Source organism: Panthera leo, chromosome C1, assembly GCF_018350215.1.
Source record: "Panthera leo isolate Ple1 chromosome C1, P.leo_Ple1_pat1.1, whole genome shotgun sequence".
NCBI classification, from domain to species: domain Eukaryota; kingdom Metazoa; phylum Chordata; class Mammalia; order Carnivora; family Felidae; genus Panthera; species Panthera leo.
In genome coordinates this window covers 181,224,901-181,251,984 of record NC_056686.1, presented here as the reverse complement: position 1 = coordinate 181,251,984, position 27,084 = coordinate 181,224,901, and the positions used below count along the sequence as shown (strand labels likewise).

The window sequence follows — 27,084 nt, the reverse complement described above, 5'->3', positions numbered from 1 at the left end:
GCATCTACTGCTTTCCCCAGTGCTTCCTCATTAATGAACTTCATTTCTCCCCCGGAAATGGGGGCTGGACTGTGGGTGGTAGCTGAACAGCAAGGAAAAAGTCAGGCCCCAAATAGTAGGTCCTTGGAGGAACCTCCTCAACTGGCAGTTCTATGGCCTCATGAGGTTTGGGTGAAACCCACTGATACCCTTAGATCTGCTACTGGAATCTTCAGTCACTTAACCAGCCTCAGAAATGATCAACCCCCAAAATAGCAATGACCATTTGATAAGATTCACCTCCCTCCCCTTCAACCTGCAAATCATAATAACTCTTTGCGTTTTTTCCTTGCTTGTCTTCGCTTTTTCTTTTAAGTTTCTTTATTTTGAGAAAGAGGGAGCACGTGTGAACAGGTGTAGGGACAGAGAGAGAGCGAGAGACAGAGAGACAGAGAGAGAATCCCAAGCAGGCTCCGTGCTATATAAGCACAGAGCCCGATACGGGGCTGGATCCCAGGAACCATGAGATCACGACCTAAGCCAAAATCAAGAGTCAGATGCTCAACTGACTGAGCCACCCAGGTGCCCCATTTTTCTTGAGATTTAAGCGCTTAAAATATATATATGCATATACAAATCTACATCAGGATTGAGGAAAGGAAGAAAATATGTATAAACATATTTTTAAAATAGGAATAAAATTATCAACAGACCTTGAATATTCCTTAATAAAAAATTATGTACTGCTAATGGTAGCATTTCTAATGTGGTCAATATGTTGCTCTTATTACTTACATTCTATTAAATAAATTAATTTCAATTTAGTTTTAAAGAGTTTCTGGAGAGAAACAACCTGTGAGTAATCTAGGAGCAGGTGCACAGTGTCGAAGTAGAGTCCACAACTTTTATGAGCATAGTCAAGATTGTGTTTGTTTTGGCATTATAATGAGGAGCTCTGTTGGCTTCAGTGTCCGACTTCAGCTCAGGTCATGATCTCATGGTTCATGAGTTCGAGCCCCACATTGGGCTCTGTGCTGACAGCTCAGAGCCTGGAGCCTGCTTGGGATTCTGTGTCTCCCTCTCTCCCTGCCCCTGTGTTGTTCATGCTCAGTCTCTCAAAAATAAAGGTTAAAAAAATTTTTTTAAAAAGAAGCGGATTTGATTTTAAAGCAAACTAGTAAGTTTTCTCATTTAGTGGTGGGTCTTGTCATCTACTCTGTTTTCCTGCCTAAGCCTGGTAAGAAGAAAGCTTACAGAATGGCAGTTCTGGTTTATGCATTCGTTGCTCAGATTATTACAACAGGTAAATAAATGAATATAAATTTGTTCTGCTTTTACGAAAACACTATCAAAATTTAAATTTAAAAAGCAGGTTTATTGTCGATTGATTATTCCTTATTAAAATACGCCTTCATAAAAAGTTATCTCAATGTTCTTTTTTAATATCAGGGTCCTGCCACTTACTTAAAATTTCATGTGATTTACCAGACTAATCATTCTGAGGTTTCACAATGCCTAGAATTATACTTTGCATTATATTATCTTTTCTGATAGCAAGATTTTTCTAAAACATGCAATTTGGTTTTTAAAAATCTAATTATTATAAAATCCTGAGATAAGTTACTATTATATGTTAGTTTATTCATTTTCTTTCAAAGATATTAATCTGGCTGATCTGATTCAAGCTTCAAGAATACATTAAAGTCCTTTTTTAATGCACTCTATTTTCTCATCTCTCCGATGCAGGGCATTTTTCTATTTTCATTGATCTGGTCCGTCGGAGCGTCTTGTAATGATGATGATAGGTTGAGATTTGATAAGATTCTTCGAGAACTAATGGAAGGCCCAATTTCAGAACTAACTCAAAATAAGTTTAAATTACTGAGCGATACGGAACAAACATCTTCAAAAGCACTAACTGTCCCATTTCCTGAAAAAGGAACAATTTATGATTATCAATTTGTCACTGAGGTAAGAACTCTGAAGCAAGATGTACAACATTACAGCACATAATGTCTCTGGGGCCACCTTGTCACCACTGTTTACCTTAAGAGTCAACATGGAGTAGTAAAGGAAGTTGCTTTGGCTTTGAAGTCGGACACCTCTGGGTTTCAGTCCTAGTAACGCCACTTTCTTTCTGTAGAACCTGGGACTAGTTTATTAATCTTTCTGATTCTTGCTTTTCTCTTTGATAAAATGAGATAAATAATAACACCTGATGGGCCTATCGTATTCATTAAATAAAATTGCACATTATGACATCTACTCCAGCAGCAGGTACATTTTGCTTTAAGATACCTCTTGGAGATTCATTTGGTGCATGTTAGCATATCACAGATGGTAAGAAGCCCTGTAGGGCCATAGCTGGGTTAGTGTTAATTCAGCACTTCGCAAATGAATTGGACAATAAAACCTGGGTGGTGTTTGTTCACCTGTGTGTGTGTGACAGCTATAAGTACTGTATTGAGGACATTTAAAAATCCATGATGTTTAAATATGGAGCTTCAGGTGAAATTGGATCATACTATATCCCCAGAGGGTAATTTTATATCCTCTTCTCCCGTTAACAAAGAGAACACCTTTCTATCTCATTAGTATTTCTTTAATAAACTTATTTTTCTAAGCCTCCGTATATTCTATTATCTGAGGACCACAATCTAGCCCAACAGTTTCCTACTGTTAGATGTTGAACTGTTTTTGTTGTTTCTTAGTTTTTCTCCTGTGGTGAATATTCCTGTATACAAGCCATGTGTATATATCTGATTTTTTCTTTAAGATAAATTCCTAGAGGGGCACCTGGGTGGCTCACTTGGTTGAGTGTCAGACTCTTGGTTTTGGCTCACGTCATGATCTCACAGTTTTATGGGTTCGAGCCTGCATTGGGTTCTGCCCTGACAACACAGAGCCTGCTTGGGATTTTCTCTTCCTCCTGCTTTCTGCCCCTCCCCCACTCATGCTGTCTCTGTCTCTCTCAAAATAAATAAATAACAATAAACTTAAAAAAATTTTTTAAGTAAAAAAGAGAAGTTCTTAGAAAAGGAATTTGCTATATCAATTTTTAAATTTTTATGGCTTTTGAGGTATATTACCAGGCTTACCTTAGGAGAGATTCTTCACCCTGCCAACTGAAAGATATTATCCTTTCATTTTTCCTAATTTTATTTTATTTCCAATTACTAACAATAGCCTGCATTTTCAGAGCACTTTGAAGTTTATTAAGCTTTTCCACAATCATTTCTATTTGTTTCCCAATATCTCAGTGAAATAAGAAAGATAGTATTATTTTGCAAATCTTCCCATTGAGAAAATTAGGGCTCAGAGATAGGTGATTTTCCCAGTATCACAACATCTCTAAGGGCATATCCACTCCAGGATTTCTGACTCTTAACTTTTCCTTCCTCATATGGTGGCAAAAGATCCATGTTAGAAAAGATCATCAAAAATATGAGAAGGAGGAGACCTGTGTGGCTCAGTCAGTTAATCATCCAGCTTTGGCTCAGGTCATGATCTCGCAGCTTATAGGTTCAAGTCCCACATCGGGCTCTGTGCTGATAGCTCAGAGCCTGGGGCCTTCTTCAGATTCTGTGTCTGCCTCTCTCTCTCTCTGGCCCTCCCCTGCTCACTCTCTGTCTCTCTTTCTCAAAAATGAATATACTTAAAGAATATGGGAAGGAAATTTTTATTTTCATCAGTTCTAGAAAGTTGTAGAAATGTCTTTGTAATACAGTTTTCACATGTGATATGAATTCACCGTCCTCAAAAAAAAATCTGTACTATCCGCAAAGTACTGTGCCAGAGGGTACAAAAATGAATAAGGCACAGAGCTGCCCTTGATGAGTTCATAACCTCTTCAGAAGAGTGTCATGTGACACTCTAAGCCAAAAGAGTGCCATGTGGGAAGGTCTAGGAACCCAGGTCATGTAGGGAAACAGTACATCCATCGATGAGACTGGCCTGTGGAACACATAAAGATATAAGGAAGGAGGGCCTGAATTCTGATATGCTTTAAATGACCAGGAGCTTAAATTTGATTTTGCAAGAATGGAGAGACCAGTGATGTTTTTCTAAGGTGAGAGAGTTAACATGATATCTCTGAAAATTTTTGTTCTAAACACTGTATAGCAAGCACAAATTTTAGTTGACAAGTTAATTGGATACAAAGATGCAGTATAATGTTAAGTCATGATAATAATCTCACATTAAGAAATCTTGTCTATTCTAGATAGCTGTTGCACAGCAATGTGAATATAGTTAAAACCACTGAACTGTATACTCAAAAAAATGGTTGAAGGTATATTTTAGGTATTTTTTTTAACCACAATTTACAAAAATCTCACCTGAAATGATAAGCTGATGTTTGTTATAAATACCATTATAAAAGCATAAGCAGAGGTGCCTGGGTGGCTCAGTTGGTTAAACATCTGACTTTGACTCAGGTCATGATCTCAAGATTCATGAGTTTGAACCTTGCATTGGGCTCTCTGCTGTCAGCACAAAGCCTGCTTCAGATCCTCTGTCCTCCTCCCTCTCTCTCGGTCTCTCTCTCTCTCTCTCTCTCCCCCTCAAAAATAAAAAAAATAGACATAAAAAATAAAAAATATTAAAGTATAAGCAACATGCAGCTGATGTTCTAGGGAAATAAGTGCTATATTGGTTAACACTATGGAATAAAATTCTTTACTCTTTAATGCATTAATTAGTCCAGTTTTCTCAATCTAACATTTGGCCAAAATAGCTGATCTTTGGGTTGACGTAATCAGTGGTTTCAGGGCATTAAAAAAACCCACAGCATTGCCATTTCATTTTGGTTCATAGAAAAGCCTCGTTTCTTCTCAATTTAGCACAAAGTTTAACTTTCAAATTCAGGGTGAAGTGTTTTAAAGGCTAAAAACAAATGTATAAACATCAGTGTTTTGCTTTGGTCTTGATCTTTGATCTTTTCTACAGTGGCACAGGAGTACAGAGCTTTTAAAAGTATTTTATAATATAACATTCACCGTTTGGCTATTTATTATGAACAGGGAATAGGAAAATGGGAACCATGGGTAAAAAAATTGGCAGAAGCTCCTCCAATTCCTAAGGATATGATGTTTAATGAAATCATTGTACCAACTCTGGACACAGTTCGATACTCTGCATTAATGGAATTGTTAACCACCCATCAAAAGCCTTCAATATTTGTAGGACCAACAGGAACTGGAAAGAGTGTTTATATCATTGTAAGTATTATAGAAATCTACATGTTAAAAGGTACATTAATATTCCTAAGAATGTTATTTTGTAAACTACGTGTAATAGTAGACTTCATATTTTTTTTTAATTTTTTTTTAAACATTTTTATTTATTTTTGAGACAGGGAGAGGCAGAGCATGAACAGGGGAGGGTCAGAGAGAGGGAGACACAGAATCCAAAACAGGCTCCAGGCTCTGAGCCGTCAGCACAGAGCCCGACGCGGGGCTCGAACTCACGGACCGTGAGATCATGACCTGAGCCGAAGTCGGCCGCTTAACCGACTGAGCCACCCAGGCGCCCCAAAACTTCATATTTTTTAAACATTCCAATATTTTGATGTTGTAGCCACAGAGAATTTTTTAGTAACTGCCTATTTTAGAAAATGGACTAAAGATGTGCTATTTTACATCACTAAATTATTGTACCTTTTTAAAGGTATTTTTAAAGGTATTTTAATAAAAATAGCTTGTTGAGGATGAAGAAGTTCATATCTGTTGAAAGGAAGGGGTGTTTTAATTAATTACACTTGATATTTAATTTTCAAAATTATTTAATATAAGAAGGATTATTATGTAGTAATAAGACTGATTGACTTCTGTAATGATTCCCATTGTGTGTTTGTTTAAAAAAAAAATACTAGCTGCTATAACAGATAATGCCCCAAATCTCAGTAGCTTTATACAGTCTGTGTTCCTTTGTGTTTAGAGGGTCATATTGAACAAAGACTAGTTCTTGCCTCTAGTTTCAGATTTCTGAAGGCAGAAAGCTGCCTGGAGCTGTCAGTAAGTATCCCCAGCTTTGGCAGGACAAGTGAGTGCAAGTTTCCCAGGGGCAAGTGGACAATGTGGAAGATAAGTGGACTTCAGCCTTCTTGGGACTCCATTCTAGATGACTACCCACAGCAATGCCACAGTGTGGAGCCCCATTACTTTCCTTATGGCAGAGAACTGCACAGTGTGGGTATCCCTTTGGAGTTTCTAAAGAATTTGCAGATCTGCTCCTCTGAGTAAGCATTTAGAAGCTTTCCACGACAGCAGGCAAGACCACATTATCCAAGAGGAAACCACAGTGATGCCAGTGGGATAGGACTTTTGCCTATCTTCCTCTAGCTCTGTCCCCCACCCAGCTGCGGGGTGGGAAGAAGATGGGAAAAAGGGAAAGGAGCCCAAATGAGCCATCAGTGATCCCTCCCCCATTGCAGGTTCTCAGTCAACTCACATTCCCCCAATTATGATAGCTCCTGTTTCTAGTTCTTTATTGATTTTTATCGTTTTATGTAATCTGTCAATCCTTTTGGAATATATTTAGGCATATGGTTAAATAATTGTCCTGATAAGATTTATTGAATAATATCTTTCAGAACATACTGAAACGAAACCCTCATTATAATTTAAATGCTGTATACATCAGGAAATATCCAACAGCAGAGATGGAGAAGTTTTAAACTGAGATTTTAAATTAAGGTGTTGGTTTGGCCAAGGTTAAAAATCAATCTTGCTGAAAGTATACAGAAAGCTAAGGGATTTACCCAAGATACCATCAAGAGTCAAGGAATGGAGACTTGATAAGGTTAAAGGCAATGGTTGGAGAAAAATAAACCCATTTGTCATTTATACCCTCATTCCAAATTCAGCCCAGGCAAAACAAACAAACAAAAAACATTACTTTTTACAAAATGGGGAATGTACTTTGCATCTTATTTTGTAATCTGCTTTTTCTACCTAATCTATTGTAAATATTTTCCTATTTAATTATTCTTTTACAAGATGATTTGTAAAACACAACGTCTTGGTTAAGAATCATTGTAATTGCACCTGCTTTCCGGTGAAATCCATTTTGAAAATACGGTTATATTATTTAAGCTTCCTAACTTCTAGTCTGATAACTTGGTGTTTCAGTGGAAAGATAACAGACTATAATAAAAAGAACATTTATCTGGTAAGAGATGCACGGCGATCTGAATTCTTCCCCCTTCCACCATCCCTGAGACCTTAAATGAGTTTCTTAGCCTCTGAGTCCCCATGATCTCTTGTTAAGAAGGAATGTGGTTTTGGAAATCAGAGACGCCATATGCATGGGGCCTGGACAAATAGAGACACCACTGATACAGTAACTGTTATTTCTATCGATTCCAACCCTTTTTTCACATTGTTACGACACTCTAAGTTTAGATTCAGGTGTGTCAATACTTTTGCTTAGTGTTTATTTTCAAAAGTCAGAGCGTAATTCCAAACTATGGCTCATTTTATTATTTCCTATTATATAGAATTTTCTTTTAAATCAACTCAGCAAAGACATCTACAAGCCTCTGATAATTAACTTCTCAGCACAAACTACAGCAGCTCAAACTCAGAATATCATCATGTCAAAATTGGACAAAAGAAGAAAGGGAGTTTTTGGTCCTCCTTTGGGCAAGAGAATGGTAATTGCTCTGTTTCTATACGTATGGCACAGCACTGGTCCACTTCGCTGACCCTGCTACAGTCAGAAAAATGAAACAAGATAGACTAAAACTTGATATCTTTTTGTACACTGTTTTTTAATCACAAATTTTGATTACGTTTCCCGAAAAGTGTATTCATATTTGCATGTGCATTAGACAACTTGACATTAAAAACAAGCACTTGCCCTTTGAATTAAAGTAAAATATTCATCTGGGAAATTATCTACCTTTCTACTTCTCTGATTAACATTTCTATTCAGCCATCTATGCTGCTTGCTCCTCTAGACCTTTAAACAACCCAGCTATCAATTGACTTCTCTGTGTTTCTTTGCCAGGAACACCCCTTTGAACCTAACTTTCACCCCTCAGAGGTTATAATCATTTTAACATCCTAGCTTTCTCATTTACTTTAATGTATTGAAATTGTATAAGGAAAAAGAGGAGGCATATTGAGAAACAAATTGTGTGAGAGGATTATTAAGTCCTCGACTCTTAATCTATAAAGGTTAGTAATGAGACTTTCCCTATTCCTTGGAAGCATGGATGCTAGGGGATATTATTCTTTATTTGAAAAGAAACCATCATTTCTCACATATGTACTCTACATTCTTTGCCTCAACACGATTTACACAATAGGACATTAAGGTGTTAATATTTTGTAATACTGCTTCTCTTTTTATTCTCAGGTTGTCTTTGTAGATGATGTCAATATGCCCGCTCGGGAAGTATATGGGGCTCAGCCACCCATTGAGTTGCTTAGACAATGGTTAGATCACTGGAATTGGTATGATCTAAAAGATTGTTCTATGATTAAGCTAGTGGACATTCAAATCATGTGCGCTATGGGACCTCCAGGTACGTTTTCTGAGTTTGTGATTACTAAGATTGAGAATCAGTCTGGTTATACCTAGAGAGATAGCTGGAGAAAGAAAGAGAAACCCAACTGGACAACTGAGTTACACTTTCTTGTGTATATATTTTCTCTGTGTGTTCTTTGTGACCTATGGAAATATAGTACAATGGTCAACACTATGAAGTGGGTTACCTTGCTTGGGGCCATTCTCCCACCAATTCTTCCAAATCCTTTTTCTCCCACCTTCTGGCACTTTGCTCTGAACTTCCTGTCTCTGCATTCTAAGGATCCAGATGCCCCTGGAGCAGCTCATTTCCCTCTCTTTTATTCCTTAATCCTTCAACTGTATGAAATTCCCTTTTCCGCTACTCCAATCAAGTCTCATTCTAGTGAGTCTTTGGATTTAGACAGGCTGTTAAGAGGAATTGAAGTAGCAAGTAGTCAAAAGAATTAACCCTTAAACATTCTTTGCGTATCTCAAGGGAAATTGATAAATTCAAAGGAATTTCTATACAAGGGAAATTTTTTTATGCTGGGGTATCAAAAGTGGCTTGATTCAAGTAACTGGACATCTTTAGCTGTTCTTTTCCTGAACTCAAGCTGGTATTCTAGTCTTTATTCATTATGTCTTTGTTTTTCTCTTTGAATCATCCTTGCCAGTTCTTTTAATTAAAAAAATTTTTTTTAATTTATTTAAATGCAAGTTAGTTAACAGATAGTGGAGTCTTAGTTTCAGGGGTAAAATTTATTGATTGATCACTTATATATATCACACCCAGTGCTCATCCCAGCAAGTGCCCTCCTGGGTGCCCATCACTCATTTAGCCCATCCCCCACCCACCAGCCCTCCAACAACTCTCAGTTTCTCTGTATTTGAGAGTCTCTTATGGTTTGCCTCCCTCTCTCTTTTTATCTTATTTTTCATTCCCTTCCCTTATGTTCATCTGTTTTGTTTCTTAAATTCCACATATGTGTGAAATCATATGATTTTTATCTTTCTCTGACTAATTTTGCTTAGCATAATACACTCAAGTTCTATCCACATTGTTGCAAATGGCAAGATTTCATTCTTTTGATTGCCAAGTAATTGTCCATTGTGTATATATGCCACATCTTCTTTATCCATTCATCAGCCAGTGGACATTGTGCTCTTTTCATACTTTGGCTATTGTTGATAGTGCTGCTATAAACATTGGGATGCATTTGCCCCTTGAAATCAGCATTTTTGTATCCTTTGGATAAATACCTAGTTGTTATTCTAGTCTTTAAAAATTTCTTTTCTCTTTAAAAATAAAAAAAAAAAAGGCACCTGGGTAGCTCAGTCGATTGAGCATCAGATCTCTGCTCAGGTCATGATCTCGCTGCTCATGAGTTCAAGCACCACATTGGGCTCTGTGCTGACAGCTTGGAGCCTGGAGCCTGCTTCAGATTCTGTGTCTCCCTCTTTCTCTGCCCCTCCTCCCCCTCTCAAAAATAAATAAACCTTTAAAAAAATTTTTTTAATTCCTTTTTTCTGTATACCATTTCTTCAAGGAATCCCTTTGGTATTTGCCTCCTAACCCCTGAACTTATCTTCCCTATAATGCAGTCAGTTTGCTCTGAGTCAGTAATCGCTCTCAGCACACTTTCTGGGCCACTTCAAATGCTTTTTTTCCTTTCTTTTTTTCTTCCAAGTTTTTATTTAAACTCCAGTTAGTTAACATACAGTGTAATGTTAGTTTCAGGTGTAGGACTCAGTGATCCATCGCTTACATTTAACAACCAATGTTCATCATAAATGCCCTCCATAATACCCATCCCCCATTCAGCTCATCCCCCATGTACCTCCCTTCCAGCAACTCTCAATCTGCTCTCTATAGTTAACAGTCTGGTTTATGGTTTGCCTCTGTTTTCTTTCTTTCTTTCTTTCTTTCTTTCTTTCTTTCTTTCTTTCTTTCTTTCTTTCTCTCTCCCTTCCTTCCTTCCTTCCTTCCTTCCTTCCTTCCTTCCTTCTTTGTTTTTTAACAAGATTCTTTTGTTCCTGGGTCTCAGACTTGGTTCTACTTTGCCTCTCTCCTACTACCCAAGCCAGTCATTTGTATCACATGTCCACTTTGCCCTGTTCCTTCGGGGACTGGACAGAGGAGTAGTCTGAAGCCATGAGGTATCTTTCCCTCTTGGACCCCATTTTCTAAACACATCACCATTTATGAATGATCTTTGGGAGGAAAAGTTGAAGACAGAGCTGGGGGATGTGATCTCTGGCCTTTGCTTCATTGACTGTTTCACCATCTCCTTAAGCTCGCCCCAGCGCATCAGCGTTCTTTGTATTAAGTTTGTAAATACCATAGGCAAACACAGTTGTTTTGATGTGTAGACTACCAGTTACATACTTTCACACATTTCTCATATTTTCAGAATGAGCACCAGATAATTCAGTGATAGAAGCAAATACAGATTTACCTGGTTTTAAACAAATATAAAACATGAACCTACATATATTTATGCAAAAATATGTGTTAGAGATATCACATACTTCTAAAATTACTTCGTTACTAAAGATTTCATGATAGAATGCCCTTAAAAAGCAAATGTAATTTGCTTATGTATTTAAACATAACATCAAGAATTTTTTCAGGTGATGTTACATTCTAAGTCTGTTGTTAAAGCTTAATATTTAAAAATGTAGTCATTATTTCATGAAAGTGAGATAATCCCCCAGTTTTTTAAAATGCAAGTCAATGAAGTGGTCCCATGAGCCACATAGACTAGTCCTCAGGAAATTCATTTTAGGATGTGGGGGAAGAATTAGGCTATGTGCCAAGATGGTGCTGAATTTCACCCATGTGGGAATGACGCTAAAGTTTGATCAGTCATGTTCCCCAATATTGTATACAATATTACTATTGTATAATGTTATATCTGAATATTACATTGTAATGAGGATGTTTATAGTTTACTGCTTTGGGCTCTATGAGTCACAGAGAAGGTGGCTGATAGCTTTCTGTCTGGTCTCATTTCTTTTGGTAAATAGACCTGACCTAAGAACTCAATAAGATAATTCAACTAGAAAAAAGACTTACTGAATTTGAGGGGAAAACTGTTTTCAGGTCATGGTTACCCACATAATTGCTCTTCATTTCTCTGTATGCTGTGAATTTGTCCTCTTTCAAGTAATTTTATGCCAAAAAATATCGGAGAAAAAATTCTAGTGTGTAGCAGTAATGTTGTTAAGAGTTACTGTTTTTAATATTTAGGTGGTGGTCGAAATCCAATAACTCCCCGATACATGCGACATTTTAATATTATAACAATCAATGAGTTTAGTGATAAATCCATGTTTGCGATCTTCTCTAGAATCTTAACCTGGCATTTAAAGATCTGGTAAGTAATTTAAAGTGTGTTTCTTTTTTCATTATGGGGTATAAAGTCTTTTGGAAACGTATCAATATAAGTAGTGCTTCTCCAACTTTTCCATGAAAGCATCCCTAGATAAAGATAACAGGTAACACTGCTCTCCTCTGCTGCTCACATCTCCAGGTATGGGAGCATAACACAAGGGGACAGAGTACATTTTTCTTTTTGTCTGAAGTCTTGGATTTTAGCCCCCAGATCCATACAAATTTTGCACTCTGCTGTTTAATATGTCCATGTTGGAATTGTCAATATTTTGAATTTTCACCGTGTAGTAAAATTAATGCTGGAAAGATTTATGCCAGGTTTGTCCTGTGACTTTGATACCCTGTAGGGAATTCCCCCAGAAGGTTCATGTCCAAGTTTGAGTGTAGCTTGTACCCTGGAGAAATGTTGTTCTCTAGCTCTGGCCATTCAGTGCTTTTCAACATGATGAACGGAGGTTCAGGAGCCAAGTAGACCTGGGCAGTGCAAGTCTCAGTTCCCTGCTGTCCATTCTCAGGTAATTGTCATTCCTTGCCCTCTCCTGTGATGATGGAGGAGGACAGCTGGCTCTTCCTCGAGCCAGAAGTTAAGATAGTCCATTTTTCTAAATGGATATTCATTTCCCATGTTCTTTCTACCCGAATTGTGCCCTTTGCCCCTGTTTTTTTTTAATCCTGCCACTCTATTTATTTCACTTTCTTTTTAACTTTCCTTTTTCTTTTTCTCTTATTTTTCCCATATTTTTATTTCCTTCCTTATTTTCTCTGAAAATAGTCATTTCACCAGTGTTCTTCAGAGATTTTATTTATTTATTTGTTTATTTATTTATTTATTTTAACATTTATTCATCTTTGAGAGACAGAGAGAGAGAGATAGAGCATAAGCGGGCAAGGGGCAGATAGAGGCAGACACAGAATCTGAAGCAGGCTCCAGGTTCTGAGCTGTCAGCACAGAGCCTGATGTGGGGCTCGAACCCACAAACAGTGAGATCATGACCTGAGCTGAAGTCAGATGCTCAACCGACTGAGACACCCAGGTGCCCCAAGGGATCCATTTATATGCAACTGAGAATGATGAGGCGTGAAAGAAGTTAGGACACATTTGTCTAGTGGATACTGGATTTGAGTTACATAATCCGGGTTCCTTGGCTGGCTCTTCTGTTCACTTATGTAGGTAATTTTAAGTCCATTACATTGGTCCTGCCTTCCTGTGGAGTTTCTTTGAACATAAAATAATGAATGGAAAGTTATTGTAAAAGAAATTAAAATTCTACTATCATCATTATTATTGGAAAAAGAAATGGTAATCTTGTAAATTAAATCAATTGGTTCAATCAGAAAAATATTGCACTAGACATGTTAAATATCATGTATGTATGTATGTATCATATTTGCTAACACTTTCTTTTTTATCAAATTTTTTTAAGTTATAAATTTCCAGATGATTTTCTAGATTTGACCACACAAATTGTAAACGGTACCATGACTCTGTATAAAGAAGCCATGAAAAATCTTTTGCCTACACCAGCTAAGTCTCACTACTTGTTCAACCTCCGTGATTTCTCTCGCGTTATTCAGGGGGTTTGTTTATCAAGACCAGAAACCGCAGAAACCAAAGAAGTGATTAAGCGTCTCTGGGTTCATGAGGTAAATTTTCATGTTATTGACAATTGGCTAAAAAGAAACATTTAGCAATTTATATTGTTGAAATGCATTCAGCTATGTGGTATTATGAAGGCCAATCAATGATCAAGGTAATTTAAAAGAATAGTTAACACTAATATATTTCATGGTATTTAAGATGCTTTATCTCGCAGTTTTAGAAATTTTTGTTGACTTTTAAGATACTTTGAAGTAGGTATCACTTTGCGTCAATCTTTTTTAAGTTACTTAATCCTTGTTAGTTTTATTTTAAATAATTTTTGAGGTGGAATACTTTTTAAGTAATTGATTTTATAAGAAGTGAACACATTTATTTACATTACTTGCAATATTTCCTTGCCAAAAAACTGCAGAGCAAACTAGTTTTGAGAGCACACAAACTATGTAAAAATATATTTAAGTTATCTCTGGGAAAAGAGGTATGTGGGTGAATATTTTCTTGTAAAAACTTGTGGAAAGAGGGAGAGAGAATACAAAAAACAAGACAGTAGAAATACTAATTCAATATTTTAAAAATAGGGGCGCTAGGTGACTCAGCCAGTTAAGCGTCCAACTTCAGCTTAGGCCATGATCTCGTGATTCATGGATTCGAGCCCCGTGTCAAGCTCTGTGCTGACAGCTTAGAGCCTGGAGCCTGCTTTGCATTCTGTATCTTCTTCTCTCTCTACCCCTCCCCTACTCATGCTCTTTCTCTCTGTCTCTCAAAAATAAATAATTGTTAAAAAAAAATAAAAATATTTAAAAACTAGACAAAGAATATAGGAAAGTTAAAGAAAAATGTTTTATTTTTAACATGTAAATAATATAGCTATTTTAATTTAATAGTGTAGTTAAGAAATTAGAAAATGGAATGTGCTAGTATGTTAAAACCATGTGCTGTGGAGACATAAGTTTCTAAAGGGTGTTTACAAATTCCATTTCTGTTGGCTTTTTATTCTACAGTCTGAATTCCAAAATCCTCACACACTCAAATATATGTCCAAATGAAAGTCTATTCTGGGTGGCTCAGTAGGTTAAGGATCTGACTTCAGGTCAGGTCATGATCTCGTGGTTTGTGAGTTCGGGCACGGTTTGAGATCAGGGCCCGCGTCGGGCTCTGTACTGACAGCTCAGAGCCTGGACCCTGCTTCAGATTCTGTGTCTCCCTCTCTCTCTGCCCCTCCCCTACTTGCGCTGTCTCTCTCTATCTCTCTCTCTGAAAAATAAATGAACATTTAAAAGGGGGAAAAAAGTCCATTCTACTCAAATATTTTGGCCACAGCAAGGTCCCTAAAAGTAATTTTTTGGAAAAGTATGGTCTGTGATTCTTACTGTACTCTTCTGCAGGTCCCTTAATTGCCTGAGTGGGATCTGTATTTGGGGAGACACACGCAGGCTCTAAGTCTAGTAGGCCACAGGGTGATAGAAATAGCTGAAAGGTGGAGAGGGAGAGAGATGTGAGAGAAGGATGTCACTGACTTCATCAAAAGAGTTAATTTTGGGGGCGCCTGGGTGGCTCAGTCGGTTAAGCGGCCGACTTCGGCTCAGGTCATGATCTCGCGGTCCGTGAGTTCGAGCCCCACGTCAGGCTCTGTGCTGACAGCTCAGAGCCTGGAGCCTGTTTCAGATTCTGTGTCTCTCTCTCTCTGACCCTCCCCCGTTCATGCTCTGTCTCTCTCTGTCTCAAAAATAAATAAACATTAAAAAAAAAAATTAAAAAAAAAAGAGTTAAGTTTGTCAGCAGCCAAATCTTGCTCTAGGAAGATCTGGCATCCTCCACTTGAGGAGCTTCACCCTTGATATTCCTTCTGCCTAGAACACTCTTCCCCCCATTATCCACAAAGCCTGCCTACTTCCTTAAGGTCTCTGCTCAAATATCCTCTTTCCATAGAGGCTTGCCTTAGGCCATCCCCACCTGCCATAGCTCTTTTTCCTTTAACCTTTTGCTTCATAACACTGAACATCACTTGACATTGCCTGTATTTTGGCTTATTTAATGTCTCTACTGGAAAAGAAGCTTGCTGAAAGCAGCAAGCTCTGTACTTATCCCAGTGCCTGACACATGGCAAGGACACAGCAAATATTGTGTGAGTGCATAAGGGGAGGAAGAAAGGCAGTCTTATTATACATGACATGTTTCATCACTTGGGATTATATGTACCATTGCCTTCTTTGATTCGTGGGAGCAGTTTATATGTGCTCTTATATACTTATAGTATGTGCCATTACTCTTTATACTTTTCCAAATCTTATGCTGCCTTTGATGTTAGATTATTGAGTTTTGACGCTGGCTGTTGAGCTCTTAGGCCATTTAATGAGATCCTTAATATAATAACTTGCAATTTTTTTATTAAAAAACTTTTTTTAATTACCTTTATTTATTTTTGAGAGAGTGAGACAGAGCGCTAACAGGGAAGGGGCAGAGAGAGGAGACACAGAATCCGAAGCAGGCTCCAGGCTCTGAGCAAGCATTCAGCACAGAGCCCGATGTGGGGCTCGAACCCACGAACCATGAGATCATGACCTGAGCTGAAGTCAGATGCTTAATTGACTGAGCCACCCAGGTGCCCCAATAACTTGCGATTTTTAATGGCTACTTCATATAACATAATGAGTTTAAGTCCTCAGTTCAAAACCTTATAATAGCACTTTATTAAGAGGGATTAAAAATAAAAGCCTGGTGGCCCATAAGATGTTATATGTGTACCTCTTTCCTGGTTCCCTTCAGGCTGCCTCCTTCTCTCACATTCATTCAGCCTTCACCATCAGCACAGGCCTCCTGGCTATTCTCTCTTCCTGGAATGCTCTTACCCCAGATATTGATCCTGTGGGTTAGCTTTATACTGCCTTTGATCAAATGTCTCCCTCTCGATGAGGTCCACATTGACCACCCTCGTGAATATCACAGGCTCATACCCCATCAACGGTTCCAGTCTTTCTTGACTTGCTCTATTTTTCTTATTTTCATAGCATTTATCAGCATCTAATATGCCATATAATTTATTTGTTTTGTTTATTGTCCATCTCTCTCAGATAGTGGGCAAGCTCCATGAGGGCAGAGTTGCTTTTTATTTTTTTATTTTTTGTCACTGATTTATCCCCAGTGCTGAGAACAGGGCTAGGCACATTGTTCTCAACACTTCAAAAAATATGAAGTGATTGAACTCAGCACTCTATTTGGGCTTTGTTTCTATTCACTCAAAAAAGATTTCCTGAGGGTCTAATATATGTCAGATACTACGCTAAGTGTCCTTTTCCTTTCCAGACCCTTTCACCAAACTAGAGGACCTAATATAATTTTACTAAATAGTTTTCAAGGTATGAAACTGGCTTACTAGTTTACATTCCCTTTGGTTTCTCCATGGCTTTCAAATGTTAGCATGCATAACATCTGATTTGCTTGTTAAATATAAATAGTCTGCACAAGGGATCCAAAGAAAAAATAAATTGGATGTCATCAAAGTTAAACATTTTCATGCTACAAAGGACACTATCTAGATAGTGAAAAGATAGCCTGTAGAATGGGGAAAAATAGCTGCAAGTCATAGATCTGATCAGTGTCTAATATCCAGAAAACATAAAGAATTATTACAACTCAACAGTAGAAGACAAATAACCCAATTTAAAAGTGGGAAAAACATTTGAATCGACATGTCTCCAAAGATGATATGGCCAATAAGCACGTGAAAAGATGTTCAACATCTTTAGTCATCAGCAAAATGCAAATCACCACCCCAGTGAAGTTTACCTCACACCCACTAAGATGGCTGCAATAAAAAAAAAACAGGCAAGGATAGTGGTGGAATCATAGCCCTCATGTACTGCTTATGGAAATGAAAAATGGTACACCTACTTTGAAGAACAGCTTGGTAGTTCCTTAAAATGTTAAACATAGAGATACCAGCAATTCTGCTCCTAGCCATGTACCCAAGAGAATAGAAAACACGTGTCCACACAAAAACCTATACCCAAATATTATTAGAATTATTCATAATAGCCCCAAACTGGAAACAACTCAGATATACATCAGATGATGAATAAACAAAATGTGACATATAGATAGATAGATCATATATATATATATATATATATATATATATATATATATATATATATATATATATATATATATATAGTGGAATTTTATTCAGCCCTGAAAAGAAATACTGATGCATGCTACAACATGAATGAACCTAGAAAGCATCATGCCAAGTGAAAGAAGCCAGACACAAAAAGGTGACATATTATATGATCCCATTTATATGAAATGTGCAGAGTAAGAAAATTTGTAGTGACAGAAAGTAGATTAATGGTTGTAATGTAATGCAGTGCAGGTGTTACTATTTCCATTCTATACATAAAGAAGCTGATGCAGACAGGTTTAGTAATTGCCCCCAAATGCCAGAAGTTTTGCTGACAAATATATGCATTGCTTATATGATACGTGTATCAGTCTGCTAGGGCTACCATAACAGAACACCACAGTTCGTCTGAACCTGGTCTTTGGTTTGTAAAAAAAAAAAAAAAAAAAAGTTTGTAATAAGAAATACAAATTTTTAATAAATATGGGCCTATTTAGATTAAAAAAAAAATAAATTTCCTGAGAGTACTTTTTATACTACTTGAGATTAATATGTAAATAAAACTACAAAAATGGAAGAATCCATTCCTAATGCTGCTTCTTGATTATCATTACAGGTCCTTAGAGTGTATTATGATCGCCTTCTGGATAATGCAGATAGAAGTTGGCTTATCAACTACATTCAAGAAATTTTGGTAAAATACATGGATGAAGATTTTCATGAGCTTTTCCAAGCTTTAGACTTTGATAATGATGGAGTCGTAGGAGAAGACGACTTGCGGAGCTTAGTGTTTTGTGATTTCCACGATCCTAGGAGGGAGGACACCAACTATAGAGAAGTTGCAGATGTGGACCATCTTCGGATGATAGTAGAAGTTCACCTAGAAGAATACAACAATATGAGCAAAAAAACCATGAACCTCGTCTTATTCCGATTTGCCATAGAACACATCAGCAGGATTTCCAGGATCCTGAAGCAGCCGCGCAGCCATGCTCTTCTGGTTGGTGTTGGAGGGAGCGGAAGGCAATCTGTCACCAGATTAGCTGCCCACATGGCTGATTATACAGTTTTTCAGGTTGAAATCTCCAAGGGCTATGGTACTTCTGAGTGGCACGAAGATCTAAAGGTGATCTTGAGGAAATGCGCCGAAGGTGAGATGCATGGTGTCTTCCTGTTTACAGACACTCAGATTAAAAGGGAATCATTTCTAGAAGATGTCAACAATCTGCTGAATGCTGGGGAGGTTCCAAATCTCTTTGCATTAGATGAGAAGCAGGAGATCTGTGATAAGATGCGTCAGTTAGATCGCCAACGGGATAAAACCAAACAAACAGATGGAAGCCCCATAGCTCTTTTCAATATGTTTCTTGATCGCTGCCGCAACCAACTGCACGTGGTCCTCGCCATGAGTCCCATTGGAGATGCATTTCGGATTCGCCTTAGGAAGTTCCCTGCTCTTGTTAACTGCTGTACCATTGACTGGTTTCAGGTATTGCCATGTAAATTTTAGATAGACTTCTAAAAATGTGTCATCATCATCTTGATTTACTTTATAGACTCCCCCCTCCAAAAAAAAATGTAGTTTAGCAGAATCATCTAAACTACAAGAATTTTCTAGTTCAAAAAATCTTCATGATAGAAAAAAAAAACCATTTTATTCTTAATAAATACCATCATTAACCTCAATATACTATAGAAGGTTTTATGATAAATTTGGGTGTCAGTCAGGGTCCTGACAGGGATCAGCACACTGGAAGGCTCCACTGAGGAAAGATGAATGAAGGCACCACTCACAGAGGTGTAGGTGGGTGTAAATGAACTGAGAGGAGATGGTGGAACAGTGAGAAAGGGGTGGAACATAGTAGGGAGTTGTTATTATAATTTGGGTATAAAGGGGCATTGGGAGGAGAACGTGTCGCTGGAGCTTGGAGCTGTGGAAGTAGGACTACCTGACAGGAGCAGGAACCCAAAACCTACCTAAGCTTCTGCTGGAAAGGAAGGGAGGACATAAATGTTCCTGCCTCCACCCTCCAATCTTTTTCTGTTAGTCAAATCCAGCAGGAAGTCAAAAGGAAGAAATCCAGAGTGATACTTTTGGTAGTAAACTTCAGAATGAGGAAGCACAGAGCAGATGAGACCAGAGTGTGTGGTGGGAAGTTTGTGGGCTGTGGCAGAGGTCCCATGAGGGAGAGCCAACCTCTAAGCATTTTTGACCTTGGGGAATTGATATAACCCCTCTGCTCTTCCATTTCCTGCTACGATCGTTTCATGAAAAACATATTTATGGAACTCTTCCTCAATAGCAGGTACGATCCTAAATGCTGGAAGCAAAAAAAAAAAAAAAAAATGAAATAGATGGGGCTTCTGCACTCCTCGAGCTTACTTTCTAGAGACAGACAAATTAACAAAAAATCATTCTGTTCTCAGGCTAGCATATGGGGATTAAAAGGCTTTCTGAGTAGGTGATCTTTACAAGGAAACAAGGCAGACAAAAAGTGTCAGTACTGAGAGGACCTCGGCATCTAGTGAAGGCAAGGGGCTGTGGAAGGAATGAGTGTGTGAGGGAACATGGGGTAGCAGGTGCAGAAGAACTGAGGGAAAAGCAGCAGAAGTGAGGTCAGAAAGGTGGGAAGAACCGTGTGACAGGCAGAGATTTGTAAGTTGGTTTTGGATTTGAAATATGCTGGGAAGTCTTTGAAGGATTATAAATTGGAGAGATGAGATGATTTACATTTTGAAAAAATCACCTTGCCAGGTGTAGAGAGCACACAAGCAGGGAGACCAGTTAGAACACTGTTGGAATATTTCAAGCAGATGGAAGCAGAGTTGAATTGGGGTGGTTGTTGTACACGTAGGAAGAAGAGAAAGGATTTGGAAGCTACTGTAGGGTCAGTGCCCAGAGAACTTGTTTATGGGATGGATGGAAGGTTGAGGAACAGGAGAGTTACCAAGGATGATTCCTGCATTTTGGGTGGAGCATGGGGTGGATGGTGGTGATGTTCACTAAGTTGGGGAAGACAGCAACCATTTTGGGGTAGATAGTTTGGGACATGTTTTGGACTTGGAGATACAGGAGGAATCAAGGAGATAGTTGTTCATATGATTCTGGAGTTTAGGGGAAAGGATAATAACATTTACTAGGGAGAATTAATTGGGAGAATTAAATGAGATAATACCAGTAGGATGCACACAGAAATGGACATTCCATAAGTTTAGTTCTTTCCTCTTCCTTGCTCCTACAATACTCATGAACAATTTTTTTAACCTTTGAGCAAGCCATGAAGAGTTAATATTACTTGCACTAGCTACTGGCTCCCTGTCCTAAGCATTGAAGTCCTTGTGTGGGGGGAAGAATGGTCTTCCATTTCAAAGACCCATAAATTACTAAGGACTGCAGTAGTAACAGACTTCCACTAGTCATTTTGATCAAGTGCTAAAGCATTTATCTTATATTTAGTCATGGCCTGAAGATGCTCTCCAGGCAGTTGCCTCACGCTTCTTGGAAGAAATTGAAATGTCAGAAGAAATACGAGAAGGCTGTATCAACATGTGTAAAAGCTTCCACACTTCTACTATAGATTTATCAACATCCTTCTTTGTTGAACTTCAAAGATACAATTATGTGACTCCTACTTCTTATCTTGAACTAATCTCCACTTTCAAACTGTTGTTGGAAAAGAAAAGAAGGTAAAAATGAAATTTCATATTTCTAAGTAAGCAATGGTGGTTTAAAAATATTTGTACAAAAATGACATGGTTATGATGTTAAAGAGATTTGTTTTGCATATGCATATACATATATATGAACTGAGTTTTGTTAAATCTTTAAATGATGTATTCCACAAACATTTGTAGGATTGGGAGAAGGTCTGATGCATTGTCTTGAACATCCTAAGTGCATAATCATAGTTGTTGAAAGAATAAAGGTGGGCCTCTCAGAGCTGGGCTAGGACTCCAGGATCCTTTGACAATGATATTGAGTAAACACCAATAGAGAGAATTTTTTTTTTGATAAGTAATTAGACAAAACTGCAGAGTAGCTGAAACCCAGAGACAGCTACTCTGTCTACCCAGCCAACTTTCCTTCTTTAAACTTTCGTTTGAAAACATTGATAGAAATATCAATCAGCTTAACATACTACAGAATGTATCAGTGTGAGTTCTTAATGTCGTTGAGGGTGACTTATAGTGCAAAAGTATTATTCAGAAGCTTCTTTGGTTCCATAAAACACTCAATATATTATAAAATGTAAAAACATTATTTTAAGCTAGAAAGCTAGAAGTTTAGAAGTTTTAGTGATCTGCCTTCTAAGGGAGCTTTTAGCTAATGTTTGGTCATATTCAAAAAGTTATTTAAATAATTTTTTTTTTACATTGCATTTATAATCTTTAATAGTTTTTATTTCCCTTTGAGGTCTGATTTAACCAATCAAACTTTCCTAGGTCCTTAAATAACTTATAAAATCTAGTCAGTTAAACTAATACATAGGGTGAGGCTTACGTTCTTTTAATTGTTTGAATATTATCTATAAACTTTGAGATATTTTTACCTTAAAACAGAAGTCTATCTTAAATATAGAGAACAAACAGAGGGTTACTGGAGGGATTGTGGAAGGGGGATGGGCTAAATGGGTAAGGGGTACCCTTACTCCCAAAATCATTGTTGTACTATATGCTAACTTGGATGTAAATTAAAAAAAAACAAAACAAAAAAAAAAAAAACAGAGTCTATTTCTTGCTCAATTGCACAATTTATACTGGACTATAAGGTTAATCTGTTAGTCTAACAGACCAAATTCTTCTAAATATTAAAAATATATACTTAAAACACCAATGTGCCCAGATTTCATGCCACAAAAATATTAACACAAAGATTAATGTTTGCATATTAACTGTTAATTTTAAATCTTCCTGTGCTAACCGACTATGTGAAGCATTTGAAGCACCTTTTCTCGTACTGTCCAGGATGCTACCTAGATCCTGGTAGGACCCTCCTCATCCATATTGACAGTGACTATTGTAATACCTTCTCCAGCTGGGGTGTCCGGGCTTTCCTGTGCACCATGATCCATACCCCTGTGTTTGAATCCTACTATTAGTACTTTCTGTATCTACCTAGCGAAATCTGCAACCCCTACCCAGGGCTGCTACATGAATTGGCTGAATTTTATAATTGCTTTGGCTGTCAAAATAATTATCTTTTCACGTAGATCTTATGATCTTTAACTTAAAGGAATCTTGCCTTTTTTTTTTCTTCCATATTTTCCCATCCAGGAGGATTGACACCTTTTAGAGAGTCTGATTAAATTTTGGTCACTTAGGGGCGCCTGGGTGGCTCAGTCGGTTGAGCGTCCAACTTCGGCTCAGGTCATGATCTCACAGTTCGTGGGTTCGAGCCCCGCATCAGGCTCTGTGCTGACGGCTCAGAGCCTGGAGCTTGCTTCAATTATGTGTCTCCCTCTCTCTCTGCCCCTCCCCCACTCACACTTTGTCTCACTCTGTTTCTCAAAAATAAATAAATGTAAAAAAAAAAATTAAAAAATAAATTTTGGTCACTTTTATCTCTATTTGATTGTACACTCACAAGGTTTAAGGCCATCCTAACTGAAAGAAATATTATGAAAATGAGATAGAAAGTTATAGGAGGATTGAAAGCAATAATTTTCTAGGAATTTTTTCAATATTCTTCTTTGCATTTCAAATCTTCCTCTCTTATAAAAAAAAATTCTCCTTTATCTCAACCAGTATCCCCATCCTGTGGTTACTCTTCCCTTAATGGCTAATGCCTTCAGATGTCTTTAGAGCCAGGCACTATGGTAACCTAGAAGCAAGCGGGTCAACTGCCAGGATACCAAGAGTTTAGCTAGCAAATCATCACATGGGATGAGCCACAATATGAAAACTCTTCATGCTGGCAGGAGTGAGACCTTTCCTGTTTTGTTCAACTAAAACCAGACTCACAGATAATACGGTATCATGTATCCACTCCCCTCAGTTCCCATTATGTCAAGTATTTTGCTGATTCAGAGGGAATCAACAATGTATGACAAAACATGGTATACCCTCACCATTTCTTTTTTTTTCTTCCAAGCTTTTATTTAAATTCAGGTTAGTTAACATGTGGTGTAGTATTGGTTTCAGGAGTAGGATTTAGTGATTCATATAACACCCAGTGCTTATCCCAACAAGTGTCCTCCTTAATGCCCATCACCCATTTAGCCTATTCTCTGCCCACCTCTCCTGCAGCAACGCTCAGTTCTATAGTTAAGAGTGTCTTACGATTTGCCTCCCTCTCTGTTTTTATGTTATTTTATTTTTCCTTCCCTTCCGCCATGCTCCTCTGTTTTGTTTCTTAAATTCCACATATGAGTGAAATCATATGGCATTTGTTTTTCTCTGACTGACATATTTAATTTAGCATAATACACTCTAGTTCCATTCATATCATTGCAAATGGCAAGATTTCATTCTTTTTATGGCTGTGTAATATTCCATTGTAGATGCATACCATATCTTCTTTATCCATTCATCAGTTGATGGACGTTTGGGATCTGTCCATAATTTGGCCATTGTTGATAATGTTGCTGTAAACATTTGGGTGCATGTGCCCCATATTTTTGTATCCTTTGGGTAAATATTCAGGAGTGTAATTGCTGGGTGGTAGGGTAGTTGTATTTTTAACTTTTTGAGTAACCTCCATACTGTTTTCCAGAGTGGCTGTACCAGATTGCATTCCCAGCAACAGTGCAAGAGGGTTCCCCTTTCTCTGTATCCTCGCCAACATCTGTTGTTTCTTGAGTTGTTAAATTTAGCCATTCTGATAGGTGTGAGCTAGTATCTCATTGTGGTTTTAATTTGTGTTTCCCTGATAGTGAGTGATGTTCAGCATCGTTTCATGTGTCTATTAGCCATTTGACATACCCTCACTTCTAAATTTTTTTTTTAACCCCTCTGTGGCCGTCTTTTTAATGTTCCCCTGGTTAACCTATTCCAGCTTGGATCAGATAAGCCCTCAGCTGAAGGGCGTGCTTCTGCCTTTAGACAGTTATCAGGTCGGTTTGTTATCTACTCCAACCTCCTTTTTGAAGATGATTTAAAAAATGTGTCGCCTTTTACTTTGAAACATTGTGGTATATCAAATACTTAAAATGAAACAAATTAGGAGCACCTGATTGGCTCAGTTGGTTAAGCATTTGACTATGGATTTTGGCTCAGGTCCTGATCTCACAGTTGGCGAGTTCGAGCCCTGCACTGGGCTCCGTGCTGACAGTGCAGTGCCTGCTTGGAATCCTCTGTCTGTCTGTCTGTCTGTCTCTCTCTCTCCCTCCCTTTCTCTCTGCCCCTCCCCTACTTGTGCACACTCATGCTTTCTCTAAATAGATAGATGATAGATAGATAGATATAAAGAAACAAATTATAAAGAAGAGTTTCTCTACATTTAATGGATAATTATCCAGAGACATATATGAATGCAGATAAAAAATTTAAAGCACATTAAAATACTACTATATTCCTAATCAATTATTATTACCTTGTAGTCATTTTGTACCAAAAAAGTGTTGAGTTGTATTATCTATCCTATTTGTCACTTTTGTCTTAATAAAAAATTATTTCAAGATATTGAACACTTCTTAAAATCATTGGCCACCTTTGCAAGCATTCAAAGTCATATATTTCGGTCCCTGAAGTCTATTTGAAAGATATGATTGTAAAAAGGTTTTAAGGAACATTAGTGTTGTAGTAATAAACTTCCCAAAGTGACTAAACGTAGAGGGCACGCCATTCATTTTGATAAAGAGCACTCCTTGCCTTATGCCTAGTATCTAATAAATCACAGAATAACTTTTGAATTTCTGTTACATGCCTGGATATTGGGCTAGGTAGTGGAAATAGAAAAACAAGCATGGCTTATTTTTGGCTCTTAATCGTGCACAATGCAGTGTTCTAAAGTTCATATTTTTTGACAAATGGTGATGTGAAAATCTTTCATACCGCTTCCTTAGTTATGTCTGGAAAAATTCTGCAAAGCTCAAGAATTTTTTTTTCTTCCTTAAAGGATACAGAACTTGATGCCTAACCTTGTTTTATCTGTTTGCTCCCAGTGAAGTAATGACAATGAAGAAGAGGTATGAAGTGGGTTTGGACAAACTGGATTCCGCTGCATCCCAAGTAGCCACCATGCAATCTGAGTTAGAAGCTCTACATCCACAATTAAAAGTTGCCAGCAAAGAGGTGGATGAAATGATGGCAGTCATCGAGAGGGAGTCGGCGGAAGTCGCCAAAACTGAAAAAATAGTGAAAGCTGATGAGACCATAGCAAACGAACAAGCTATGGCCGCCAAAGCCATCAAAGACGAGTGTGATGCGGACCTGGCGGGGGCCTTGCCGATATTAGAGTCGGCGCTGTCTGCCCTTGATACTCTCACGGCACAGGTGAGAACACGGTGACACTCTTGAAGACACGCATCATCACAGCCTGAGAGTGTTTACCGTTGTGGCCTACCATCTGGTCTGTCTGTCCCAATTAGTCTCCACATTTAATGCAATCGAAATCATTTTCAGATTGGTGAAAGAATTCCCTAATTGACCTGGCAAAAAAGCAACGCGTGCGCCCATGAATTTGGGAAAAGTAGGGGCTCCCGGGTCGCTTAGTCGGTTAAGCCTCCGACTTCAGCTCAGATCACGATCTTGCAGTTCGTGGGTTGGAGCCCTGCGTGGGGCACTGTGCTGACAGCTCAGAGCCTGAGCCTGCTTTGGATTCTGTGTCTCCCTCTCTCTGTGCCCTTCCCCCACTCATGTTGTCTCTCTCTTCCTCTCTCTCTGTCTCTCCCTCTCTCTCTCTAATATAAACATTAAAAAAACTTTTTTAATTAAAAAGAATTTTGGAAGAGAAGAAAGCTGCCAAGTTTTATAACCTACCTTGAAAGCTCTGTTCTTTTAAGAACTTTGCACAATAACTTCGCAGCACAATAGTGGACAGAAGCACAAGACTTTATGTATTTTGATTCTGAGGTGCACCTTTTTCATAGTTAGACGCTTTTGTAATTGATATCTGCCTTACAATAGATGTGATAACATAATGTGTTAATGTTTGTTAGTGTTTTGGGTTTTTTATTTTTGTGATACTTAATAATATGCCTTACAATGTTATACTTTATAATAGCATGTCTTAAACTTGATGAAATGTATTAAAAATTTAGATGTGAAAGGGTTTCAGTTAAGAAAGATGAAGGTGATTTTTAAAAATAGTGTTGAGAATCATGACGAAACTTTTGGGTGGAGGTAGGAGAGACCATTAGATCCTTTCTTCACACCGCACTTCAAAATAGATTTCAGAATGATTGAAATGTAAATATAAATAGCTATATTACTATAAAATAGTAGAAAATGCAGGTCATGTTTATATCTTGGAGTGGATTAGGTCCTTGGATTTCTTTGATATGAGAGAAATCAGAAAAAAAAAACTAAGCAAAATTA

At 37.8% G+C, this 27,084-nt stretch overlaps 1 protein-coding gene across 2 annotated transcripts in view; it reads left to right on the top strand.

Annotated features, from left to right (window-relative positions):
- The window catches only part of DNAH7 (dynein axonemal heavy chain 7), a 261,805-nt gene that overhangs the window by 124,180 nt on the left and 110,541 nt on the right, over positions 1-27,084 (top strand). For both annotated transcript variants that reach the window (XM_042949526.1, XM_042949525.1), the window contains 9 exons: positions 1,726-1,950; positions 5,001-5,198; positions 7,478-7,633; positions 8,341-8,509; positions 11,744-11,870; positions 13,312-13,531; positions 18,224-19,096; positions 21,065-21,294; positions 25,710-26,040. In XM_042949526.1, coding sequence (XP_042805460.1) covers positions 1,726-1,950; positions 5,001-5,198; positions 7,478-7,633; positions 8,341-8,509; positions 11,744-11,870; positions 13,312-13,531; positions 18,224-19,096; positions 21,065-21,294; positions 25,710-26,040 — 2,529 coding nt within the window. The remainder of the gene's footprint in view (positions 1-1,725; positions 1,951-5,000; positions 5,199-7,477; positions 7,634-8,340; positions 8,510-11,743; positions 11,871-13,311; positions 13,532-18,223; positions 19,097-21,064; positions 21,295-25,709; positions 26,041-27,084) is intronic.